The 12,139-nt window shown below is 36.3% G+C and overlaps 1 protein-coding gene across 3 annotated transcripts in view; it reads right to left on the reverse strand.

The window, feature by feature from the left end:
* Positions 1-2,833: 2,833 nt before the first annotated feature.
* Positions 2,834-12,139, reverse strand: part of tnn (tenascin N) — a 57,785-nt gene continuing 48,479 nt past the window's right edge. For all 3 annotated transcript variants that reach the window (XM_077514788.1, XM_077514796.1, XM_077514783.1), the window contains 6 exons: positions 10,944-11,082; positions 10,710-10,861; positions 8,973-9,069; positions 8,714-8,878; positions 7,126-7,289; positions 2,834-4,329 (listed from right to left, as the gene is read on the reverse strand). In XM_077514788.1, the coding sequence (XP_077370914.1) occupies positions 4,201-4,329; positions 7,126-7,289; positions 8,714-8,878; positions 8,973-9,069; positions 10,710-10,861; positions 10,944-11,082 (846 nt within the window). In that variant the 3' untranslated portion in view covers positions 2,834-4,200. The remainder of the gene's footprint in view (positions 4,330-7,125; positions 7,290-8,713; positions 8,879-8,972; positions 9,070-10,709; positions 10,862-10,943; positions 11,083-12,139) is intronic.

Genomic DNA, 12,139 nt, shown 5'->3' on the forward strand with positions numbered 1-12,139 from the left:
AGTCGCTCTCATTTCAAAATGTTCAAAGGGAAGTGTTTAAAAAAAAAATAAAAAATCCGTGCTTGTCGTGATCCTGTCATCAAAATAGCTCGAGTCCAGACAGCGACTGCAAGCTATTTTCAAATGTGGGGAAATTTGGGAAACTATTTTTGAAAGACCAGAATGCGAACAGTTCCTGTAAAGTTGCTTAACTTTGTTTTGAGGAAACGTCAGTCATCAGTGGCGGGAGTCTCGTCTTGTTTTTGTCGTTAGTCACACTTCTTCTTTTTCTTCTTGTATGTAGTCGTAGTAGCAGTATCAGAATTAGTTGTGCTTGGTTGTAGTAGTAGTCGTGATAGTTGGTGATGTGTCGGTCACGAACGAATCGAGTCTTTTGAACAGCTCTTCAACGTGAGAGCCGTTCATCCCCCTACAACCACCACTGCCCCCCCGATTTTCTTATGTTCTAAGAGAACAAAACTTAATTGAATGTCATTTGTTTTTACATTGCCATTTAAAAAATAAATAAATAAATAAATAGAGCCACTTTTGAACGGCTCTTTTACGTGAACGGCTCCCAAATGAACGGCTCCTCCCCTGAAAGAGCCAAAAGTCCCATCACTCGTGATAGCAGTAGTAGTTGCAGAACATGGAGTAGCCTAGTAATAGTATGGTAGTGCTAGTAGTAGTAGTAACAGCACCAAAGTAGTATTTTTTTTTTTGTAGTACTAGAATAAGTGTTGCCAGTTGTAGTAGTAGAACTTGTAAATTCTAAAAGCAATAGTAGAGTAGTACTTGGAGTAGTAATAGCAGTAGTGGTAACGATAGTAGTAGTAGTAATAATAGGCATAATACTGCTTGTAATAATAGTACTTGTATTATTTACTACACTTCTACTACTATTACTTAGTGATAGATCAATATGGGGGTTTTTTCAAGGCCGATATGATTATTAATAATCAAGGAGACAGATAACCGATATTTCAAGATGATATTCATTTGCAGCAAAAGAGAAAATATTAGTGTAAAATGTTTTAAAAATGTACATTTTCTTTTAATCTTGAACAAATAAGTGACGGCTTTGTTTAAAAATTCTAACAAAAATTGCAGGGAGCTTCCAGAGTCGACGTGTGTTACGCTAAATTAAATGCTAAGCTAGTAAATTTCTACTGGAGATAAAGTTTGTCAAAATTCCAACATAATGTATTTCTTTATTTATTTTTTTTTAAAATGAAAAGCATCATTTTGTTTTACAAAGTGAAAATTTATGTAAATTCATAAATGAAAAGTTTCCTGTGTCTCACTGAGCGACAAATGCAAGCAAATGTAGCTAATTTGGGGTTATTATCGAGGTTCTTAAAAGGTTTAAAAGATCTTCGGAGATAGTAAAAAATGATCTGAATAAGTTCGAAATGATTTTGTGACAAGCAAAAACTGTCGACTGTGACGATTTTACAAATCCTGATGAAAACCCAGCATTCATTACGTTCGCAAGCATTCGCCGCTCAATGAGATACCAGCTTTATCGGCCTTCAGATTCGTAAAAAAAGCCCAATGAAAATGACAAAATGACAAATATCGGCACCGATATAATCGACCCGGCCGATAATCGGCTTAAAAATTAGGGTTAGGTTAGGCTATTCAAATTAGCTAAGGGTTAGGGTTTCAAATTAGTGTTTTATAAGGTGTGATTTTAAACCAGGGTGAGGGTTTCAAAATGGGCTTTGGAACTAGGATTAGGATTTGGATTGTGGTTTCAAATTGGGGTTTTAAAATTAGGGTTAGGGTTTCAAAGTGGGGTTTTAATCAAGGAGTGATGATTTCTAAGTAGGGTTTCAAGATGGGTTTAGGTTTTGAAAGTTAGGTTTTAAACTAGGGTTGGGGTTTCAAAGTACGGCTAAGGTTTCAAATTAGGGTTTCAAAGTAGGATTTCAAGCTAAATTTAGGGTTTGAAAGTTAGGTTTTAAACTAGGGTTGGGGTTTCAAAGTAGGATTTCAAGCTAAGTTTAGGGTTTGAAAATTAGGTTTTAAAGTAGGGTTGGGGTTTCAAATTTTGATTTTTAGCTAAGGATGGGGTGTCGAGTAGGGTTTTAAATGACACTTGGCGTTTCAAAGTTACGTTTTCACAGTAGGGTTTCAAGTTAGGGTTTCAAAGTAGGGTTTTCGACTTGGGTTATGGTTTCAAATTAGGGTTTCAAACGAGGGTCAGGGTATCAAAGCAGCAGCACTCCCCCACCCCCTAAAGACATTCGAGTTAGGGTCCACTGTGACACTGAACGAGAGGAAGACACTAAAAATAAATCAGTTAGGCAGCAGAACTGAAACATCATCCGACACTTCCCGTCCTCAACAACAGAGTCGGCGGATGAATAGCAAAAGAAATGTACTGAAGTAATCAAGCGAAAGTCGTTATTAATAACATTTGTCAGCTTAGCGGATGAAAATGGGCTTCGGGTCATGAAGTGATGCGGATACGGAAAATGAGCCAGTTGGAACGACGTCTAATTGATGTTAGATTGAGGCCCGTTGCATTGATTGATCAGCGCTGTCGTCGTCGCTGGAATGTAAAATGGCGGCCGTGACGACAGCCGTTAGCGCTTCTTGTCGGGCAAGCTGACGTGACGGCAAGTCCAAGTCAGCACTGGCTTATTTAAAAAAATAAAATAAAATAAATACAAAATCTGATCTTCAAGAACACATTCAAGACAATTGAAGTCTTCTTTTAATTTGATTTTATTTCAATTAATATGACAAGACTTCTTAACGTTAGGGAAAATATGCAATCTCATAAACAAATTAAAGATACAAATGGATAACACAAATCTGGTACACAGCTTTTGAATTTTGTTGTGCTGCAGGAAATATCTAATTTTACTCAATAATTATATTTAATTTCTACAAATCTTGTTCAGCTCTCTTTGCCACTGACCTACAGTGACAAGCACAAATAATGAAATCTCGTCCGCAAGATGGCAGAATTTAGCAAACTGATGCCATTCACACAAGAAGAATGCGTTCGACTAACCTGGTCCAAGTTTTCTCACTCGGTAAATTGGGATGACATCATCATGATTTCAATACTGTATCTTTTTTTTTGGGTGACATTTTAGTTTGGTAGAGTGTCATCCGATTTTTCAAATATCAATTATGTACCTTTGCTCAATTGTGGTTATAACAAAAACACAAATTAGCCTTGGTTGCTACTTTGTTATTCAACCACAACTGATTCAGCCTTTTTTGTTTTGTTTTGGTCTGCAATTTTTGCACCAAAAAAGTCTCTGACCATCTACGCAAATTCATGAGTGAATTCCAAATGGAGACAGGTGAGAATTTAGTAGGATATCGTACAAAAAAAAAATAAGCCCCACATTGGGTTAGTACTGCAAAATCGATTTACTCTTTATCGTGCTATCCAAACAAATTTGCAAAATATTTTCCAATATTAGGCAGTGGTTTAATTACTTCTTCGTTGGCGTCGGGCCAAAACCTCGTACCTCTGAAAATCTCACTTTTCAGTAGAAACCCAAAACGACACGTTTGATCACCCATTAACATTGCATCATCAAAAGCCATTTTCAACACCATTAGATTGGTCGATAATTTGTAAAAACATAACAGCCACACACATGGATTGACCTCGTATAGATTTTTGAAATTTCGGCCCAACGCCAGCAATATATAAATTAAACAATAAGTGACCTAAAATTGAACCTTGAGGCACACCATATGTTACTTTGACAGACTTTCGAGAAGCGTGTATCAAAGGTAGGATTTAAACCAAAGAAGAAATTGGTGAATTTTGGAATCAGAAGTCATTACTAAAAGTTTGTTCAACTATTGTTGAAGTTACTGTAAGAAGAAAATGCTGGCAATACATCAACACTATTCAGTACATGAGATCATTTAAAAATTTTGGTTGCTTTTGCGAGCCACCTAAAATGATGTGGCGTGCCAGATCTGGCCCCCGGGCCTTGAGTTTGACACCAATGCTCTAAATTGTCCTTTGGTGTGAATGAATGCGAGTATGAATTGTTGTTTCACCAAATCACCCTGAGGACATGCATGGAAGAAAATGGATGAACTTCCCTAGCGATGATTTTGCACCAAATCCTACTAAATTCTCATGACAACACGCTCACTCTGAAGATGTCAAAGTTGAGTTTGATATTCAGTCCATCTCCTTGGACACTCCCCGACTTGTGCTGATTGGTGGACGGCGTTCTATTGGCTCTTCTTTCTGGCCATTAACGATCGCCTTTTCCTGCTGGAGTACGCGCCCGCCGGCCGGATCTTCATCTCGGTGAAGTCCAGGGACACCAGGTGGCCTTTCCACGGCTCCCAGTTGACCCCCTAGTAGTGGCAAGAGAAAAATTGATGTCAACACAAGGCAAGGGAGCCACAAAATCAATAGTGGGAGCTCTATTTTTCAAGGTAAAAAATAAATGAATAAATGAACCCCCCGTGACCCCTGTGAGGAATAAGCGGTCAAGAAAATGAATGAATGAATGAATAAATAAATACAAATTATTATTATTATTATTATTATTATAATTATTATTATTATTATATCATTTTAGGTCTGTTTTTTAGCTCATTAGGGAGGTGCAAAATTGTGTTTTTATTTTAATGTTTTTATTTTAATGTGGAAGATTAGATTTTTCAAGGTAAAAAAAATAAAATACAATAATAATAATTATAATAATAATAATAATAATAATAAAGGTCTGCTTTTTTTGTAGCTCAGTAGGGAGGTGCACTTTTTTTTTTAAACTTTTTTATTATTATTTATTTTTAATGTGGCAGATTTGTAAAATCTTTATAGTAGATGTGGGAAACAAGTTCAAATATGTAAGAAAATGTTTTTTTTTTAATTATTATTTATTTTTAACGTGGCAGATTGACAATCATTAGAGGCTATGTGGTAAACAAGTTCAAATATGTATGAAAATTTGGTTTCTTTTTTTAAATTTATTTTTAATGTGGAAGATTTGTAAAATCTTTCGAGTAGATGTGGTAAACAACTTCAAATATGTAAGAATGTTTTTTCTTTTTTTTTTCTTATTATTTATTTGTATTGTAGCAGATGGATCAAACCATTAAAAGTAGATGTGGTAAACACTAAACAAGTTCAAATATGAAAGAAAATTGTGTTTTTATTAGTTATTTATTTTTAATGTGGCAGATTGGCAAAATCATTAAGAGTAGATGTGGTAAATGAGTTCAAATATGTAAGAAAATGTTGTTGTTTTTTTATTATTATTATTTATTTTTATTGTGGCAGGTGGATCAAATCATTAAAGTAGACGTAAACAAGTTCAAATATGCAAGAAAATTGTGTTTTATTTATTATTATTTATTATTTTTTAATGTGGCAGAGGGGCAAAATCATTAGAGTAGATGTGGTAAACAAGTTCAAATATGTAAGAATTATTATTTTTTTTGTATTGTGGCAGATGGATCAAATCATGACAGTAGATGTAGTAAAGAAGTTCAAATATGTAAGAAAATTTTGTTTTTATTATTATTATTATTATTATTATTATTATTATTATTATTATTATTATTATTTATTTGATGGGCAAAATCATGACAGTAGATGTGGTAAACAAGTTCAAATATGTAAGAAAATGATTATCATTATTTTTAATATGGCAGATGGGCAAAATCATTTAGAGTAGTTTTGGGGGGAAAAGTTCAAATATGTAAGAAAATAAGAAGGGGGGGGGGGGGGGGAAAGAATGTGTAATTAATTTCTCAAACCACATATGTCCAAATAAAGTCAATTCTATATATCTTTTTCACAAAGCGATGTGATGACAAATGTTATAAACTTCCCTCGCTGTGCGAGACGTGCATCATTATGTCCCCTCAAGATTGAGAGTCTGGATCTTTTTAGACAATAACAAGTGAGAATGATACAAGCAATTTTTTAAAGGTAAAATAAATGAATGAATGAATGAATACATAAATAAATAAATAATTATTATTATTATTCTAGAATTTTTTAGGTCTGATTTTTTTTTTTTATCTCAGTAGGGAGGTGCAAAATTTTGTTTTGATTTTTTAGTATTTATTTTTAATGTGGAAGATTTGATTTTTCCAGGTAAAAAAAAATAAAATAAAACAATAACAATAATAATTATTATTTTATTATTATTTTTTTTTTATATATATTTTTTAGGTCAGGTGTTTTTTTTTGTTTTTTTTAGCTCAGTAAGGATGTGCAAATCCTTATAGTAGATGTGGTAAACAAGTTCAAATATGTAAGAAATAGGGGTGTTAAAAAAAAAATCGATTCGGCGATATATCGCGATACTACATCGCGCGATTCTCGAATCGATTCAATAATAGGCAAAATCGATTTTTTTTTTTTTTTTTTTTTTTTTTTTTTTTTTTTTAGGATTCACACCTTAAGCATGGAAGAATGTTATATGAACGGAACATTAAGCCTTAATATTTTATTTTAATGCTGTTTAAACATGAAACAGATTACAACCTCTATAAGACTGAAATTTCAGATAAATAAATAATACATTTTCATATAAATCTTACACTCTACAAGCTTACTGATTAGTATTTTCTAAATTTGAATGAAAAAAAATCGCAACAATCGACTTATAAATTCGTATCGGGATTAATCGGTATCGAATCGAATCGTGACCTGTGAATCGTGATACGAATCGAATCGTCAGGTACGAGGCAATTCACACCCCTAGTAAGAAATGTTTTTATTATTACTATTATTTTTCTTATTAGAATGATACATTTGAGTAGTCCTGTTTTGTTCAAAATGGATAAAAGTGTGTAGTCAGCCCATCATTTTATTTATTGCAACACTCATGACTCGAAGACCTTTGAAAACGAGTTTGGGAAGATGATGTAATCACATTCATTTGCTTTTGTGAAGTATTAAAGGTTTTGTTTTTCTTACTGAATCAGCAATTCAACATGTTGACGTCATAAAAGCAGTCTTTTTTTTTTTCAGTTTTTTTTAGAAAACAAAAAAAGAACTATTTGCATCATGAGGAGATGATTTAGGCAAAAAAAACGACTTGAACGTTAGGTGATCCAAGCGTAAATGCTGGCGACAGTAAACAACTACTCGACGGATGAGCGAGCTAATGAAGCGCATCTGTGACGACTCACCAGACTGTGCCTGTCGTCTCCCCATTTGCCGTTGAGGTTGGCCAGGTGACAGTTCTTGTACCACCAGGCCCCGCGGTGCGTGAGGGCGCAGTTGCCCAGGGCGATGTCGTTATCCGAGTCGACGGTCGTCCAGGGCCGACCTTGGTGGTAGGTCATGGCGTCGCCTGGGGAGCGACAAAACGGCGGACGCCATTGATTGATCGAGCGCCAGTAAAATACTTCCCAAGTCATCGCGTTTTGCCCGCCCCGCTGGATGAATATTGACATCGGCGCTGCGGCGTTGCCTTTCGGACCTTGCGGCGTGACAAAATAAGCCGATAAACGCCCGACTTCTAATCGTGACGAGAACCTGACAGGATTTCCCTCGGAGAAAAAGCCGATTTTGATTCCGAGTATTGATTCGAGCCCGCATTTATTTATAACCTGGCCACAGTAATAAAGTAGCAGGATCCTTTCGTGCAAAACATTGTTGCATTAAAATTCTCCAATAAGATCAAGAGTTGAATCATTTTCCATATAAATGAAACAATAAAAATGGCAACAACATCTTAAAGTCTTTTTTTCCACATTCTACCCATCCAACAAAAGAGAGAAAAAAAAAAATCTGTTTCATTAAAAGTGTGACCACGGTATGAATCATTCTGTAAACAACTGTAGATATTTGTAACAATTACTTTCTTATTATCAAACAAAAGCCTTAAACACAACAAATGCTTGTTAGATTAGACTTACTCGACATACTTGTGTTGTGTCACTTGTCATGACTAGGGTCATGCAGGGGTCATGTTTGGGTCACGCCAGGGTTAAGTTTGGGGTCATGACCGAGAGGTCAAGCGTCTGTGTTATACTGATGTAACGAGTGTAACCGGCATCTAGTTTCAACTGGTTTCAGGCTATGTGATGTCAGGAACTATGTGATCTCAAGAATCTTGGGTCAACAGCCAATCAGATAATTCCATGTCAGTCCTGTTACCCACATGTCTAGCCACAACCAATGAGATCGATTCACTGTCTATTTAAGCCAAACTGAGAAGTTTGTGTTTGTCGGATTATTACCTCTGTTACTCTGTGCATCTCCGCAGCCCAAAGGGGGCTTGGCGTCTCGTGATTCTCGATGCATTCTCGTTGAATGTGTGAATAAAGAGTTAAAATCTTATTTGTGTCTGCGCCTTTGGGATCCAACCCCAGCACATGACATCACTAATATGACCTTTTTCCTGGCTCTGCATCTTCCTAACTATCTGTAGGTTTGCACACTTACGAGTTGAAATCATTTAAAGCCATGAAGTCATACAGTGCAGCCTTCATGACAGAAAAAGATTAGGAACCATTTTGGACAGATTAGACCTTCTTCCGCATCGAGCAGAAAAATGCTCCACAGGTTCGACCTTTCTGGCATCCATTAAATAGTTCAACTGAGAATATGCAGCCTTCTGGTAGTTACTGTTAGCACAACATTACCAGCAATAAAAACAAAAGGAAAGTTCCCTCAGAACTTTTCAGTTGGTGCCGTGACCCGGATGCTGTTGATTTTTCAAACTGCTTTTTTTTTTTTTTTTTTTTTATGAGTTCTACATATCAAATGCACCTGCTGTCCCGCTGTAGCGGCCGATGGTGAGCGCAAACTTCTGCCGGGCGTTGCCGATCCTGAAGTTATCGTAGACGGCGTAGGCCTTCTCGGGGCCGAGGCCCAAATCGAACCGGACCTCGTACTGGATGGCCGTGTTGGTGATCTGGTTTATCTTATCCAGCCCTGAAATGAGCACGCAAAGCAAAACCAAAAGAGCTCTAGTTTGCCTGACTTGCTGTCGTTGGCGAGACGTGCGTTAAAAAACTGGAGCTGTCACCGATCCAAAACTCGTCCGTCGTGTTGCCGAAACCGGACACGTACGGCCTCCAGCGTTTCATGAAGTCCAGTTTGCCAGTGGTGCGACGCTGCAGGACCTTTAAAACGCCACATAGGAGATATACAGTATGTCACCCACCATAATATTAGTTTGGTTTTATTATATTTTTTGTTGTACCACAAACAACATGGCACAATTGTCAAGGGAGAAACAGATTTATTTTTTCAGATTAATTTTTTAGTTTATTTATTTATTTATTTTCCCCCAAAAAATCTATATCATTGGTCAGTCCATACACAGTAATTCTGTTGAGTAAATTTGATTCTATTTACAGTAAATTTGACTCAATTTAGAGTGGGACCAAATAGATGCAGTTTGAGAGTAATATTTACACTTGGAAGAAAGTAAAAAAAAAAAAAAATAGATTTTTTTTTTTAAATAAAAGTCACTCAAGGATTGAGGAACAAACTCATGACCTTCAGCGTGGGAGACTGCCACACTACCTGAGCTATGCCACTCCTGCTGTTTGCTTAAATCAAAGACCAAAAACATTGTTTCCAGCTATGTGTTAATTTCGTCAACGAAAACTACACAAAAATAATTTCGTCAACACACATTTTTCCACCGGACTAAAATTAGACTAGACTAGACTAAAACCCTCATTAATAAACAATAACTGAGTATGCATTTTCATCAACTCATGAAGACGAGACGAAAATGTACTTCACTTAATAAAAACGGGACTAAAAAATATCTGATTTTGTAAAATCTTGTCTGCTAATGTGTCACTATGACACTGTCTTGTGACACGCCCCCTTTCAAATCTGCAGCGAGTGAGTGCAACATGCACAAACACATATGACAGACAGGAGGTGGATTCACAGTGAAAGGTCAAAACAAAAAAGAAAAGTAAATTATAGTTATAATGCAACATTAATCTAGCAGCTACAATGTTCCAACAATAACATCAATCTGACCACTAGCTAATGCTAGCTAATTTACTAGCTCATAGCATGGCGCTATAGTAGCCACTTGTTAATGTACTGTACTGTAATTGTGTGTCAAGTTTCATCAAAAAATGGGAGAAAGGTATTATGTGAAATAGTTTTTAGATCCGAAAAGTTCAAAATAATCTGTTGACGAAAAAAAATAATAATAAAAATAGGGGTTAAATGATTGTCCTGACTAAAACAAGACTAAAATGTTGACACTATTTGTTGACCAAATCTAGACGAATAAAATTTTCTTGGACTGAAATAAAGACTTAAAATGCGAGAATTATAGTTGACTAAAAATTGAGTAAATAAAAACGGGGTGAGGTTGAATAACTATGATAAAAACTGACAAGCGTGATTGAAATTGGACTAAAACTGAGACTAAACGTAAAAATGGCGGCTAAAATTAACACTAATTCCTGCTGACACCATCAATACACTAAGACAGCAGCAGGAGCTGCGTGACTCAGGGGGTAGATCGACTGTCTCCCGACCTGAGTTCATTCCTCAACCCTTGAGTGACCTTTTTTTCACCCCCAGTTCTTGATTTGACTCTTTTCCAAGTGTAAATATTACTCTAAAAGTGAGTCTATTTGGTTCCACTGTAAATAGAGTCAAATGTACGCCACATAATTTACTGTGTACCATACAGGAAGGCCAGACACTAGATTTAAATAATGCCAATTTTGGATACACCGTTACGGAATGAAAAAAAAATAAAATAAAAATGGGGATAATATACCAGCCAGCCTCCTCCATCAGTATCCATGTCGCAGTATATTTCTGTTGGTTTGGAGCTGTCATTGTTGATGTATACGGTGTAGACTCCGCTCTCCTTGATGCCATTTTTCATGATCTGCAGACAGTCCATGGGGAAGGGGTACAGCAGGCCAACTGTGGAATTGATAAACACAAATCAAATAACATTTTTTAAGATTCAGCATAAGCCAAGCTAGCATTTTGACGTATTGCCGACCTGTTTGGAAGACGGTTTCCACCACTTTGCTCCTCTTGTTTCCTCTGTAAGCGATGACGCTAACCATGTAGCGCTTCGCCATCTGGAGGCTGGAGACGGCGAAGCTGGTCTCGCTGGTTCCAAGCTGCTTCTCGACAGTCTGACATGTAACACAACAACAAGGACATGTTTCACTTTGACACTTGACGTGAATCCGTCCAACGTGAGTGGTGGGCAGCCACCGTGTAGCATTGGGGGGCCAATATCCGGATCTGGCAGCAAATGAATCGGTCTTGCGTGACTTTGGGGTAATGGGAGTGACCGGAAAAATGTCATAGACCTTTCTCCAGAAAAACAAACAAACAAAAAAACACATGATTCCAAAGGTGATTAATGGGGTTTAGGTCAGGGTTCTGGGAAACTTATCCAATCAAGCCTTTATGGATCTTTGTTGTGCATTGTAACTCTCTTAACTCATTTGCTCCCAATAACGTGTGAATACGTTTTTTTTTAATGTAAGTTTCCCAAAGACGGATTTATACGTTTTTTTTGTTTTTTTTTTTTTGGGCTAGAGCATACAGAAGGCTTTGATGCAGCCTCTCAACTGTAAAGAACGGTTGCAGAAATGATAGTTATTACACAAATGACCAGCAGGTGGAAGAAGAGCAAAGGAGATCAACCAGGGCCATCTAGAAAAAAAGCTAAATTACTTACAATTTTGAATAGATTTGTGAAAACTGATTAAACTTCTCTTCTAATGCTAATTGCTGCAAAACGGAAACAGATAGGAACATACTTTTTTCCTGATGAAAGAAGAGACTTTAATCTTTCTTTTGGCAGGTTCCATGCTTTTATAGCAATTGAACACAATATTCTGTGGGTCTTGCAAAATCAGTCAAAATCCAGTAAAACAGCCGGGAGCAAACGGGATTGCGAAATGTGAAAATGGCGGCGAGTGAATGAGTTAAAATAAACTTAAAGTAATGTCTTTCCAAAACTGTAACTCTGATAATACACAGATTGAATTACTCAAAATGTGTACTTGCCCATCTCAGGCAAAAGACTAAAATTAACAGATGAGGGATTTTATAAACATATATTTTGGTAAATACATAAAATACAACTGTGGCCATCTTTGCACTATACAGGACTCAGAAAATTAGAATATTGTGATAAAGTCCATTATTTTCTGTAATGCAATTAAATTAATTACAAAT

Source organism: Festucalex cinctus, chromosome 1 (genome assembly GCF_051991245.1).
Source record: "Festucalex cinctus isolate MCC-2025b chromosome 1, RoL_Fcin_1.0, whole genome shotgun sequence".
Taxonomy (NCBI): domain Eukaryota; kingdom Metazoa; phylum Chordata; class Actinopteri; order Syngnathiformes; family Syngnathidae; genus Festucalex; species Festucalex cinctus.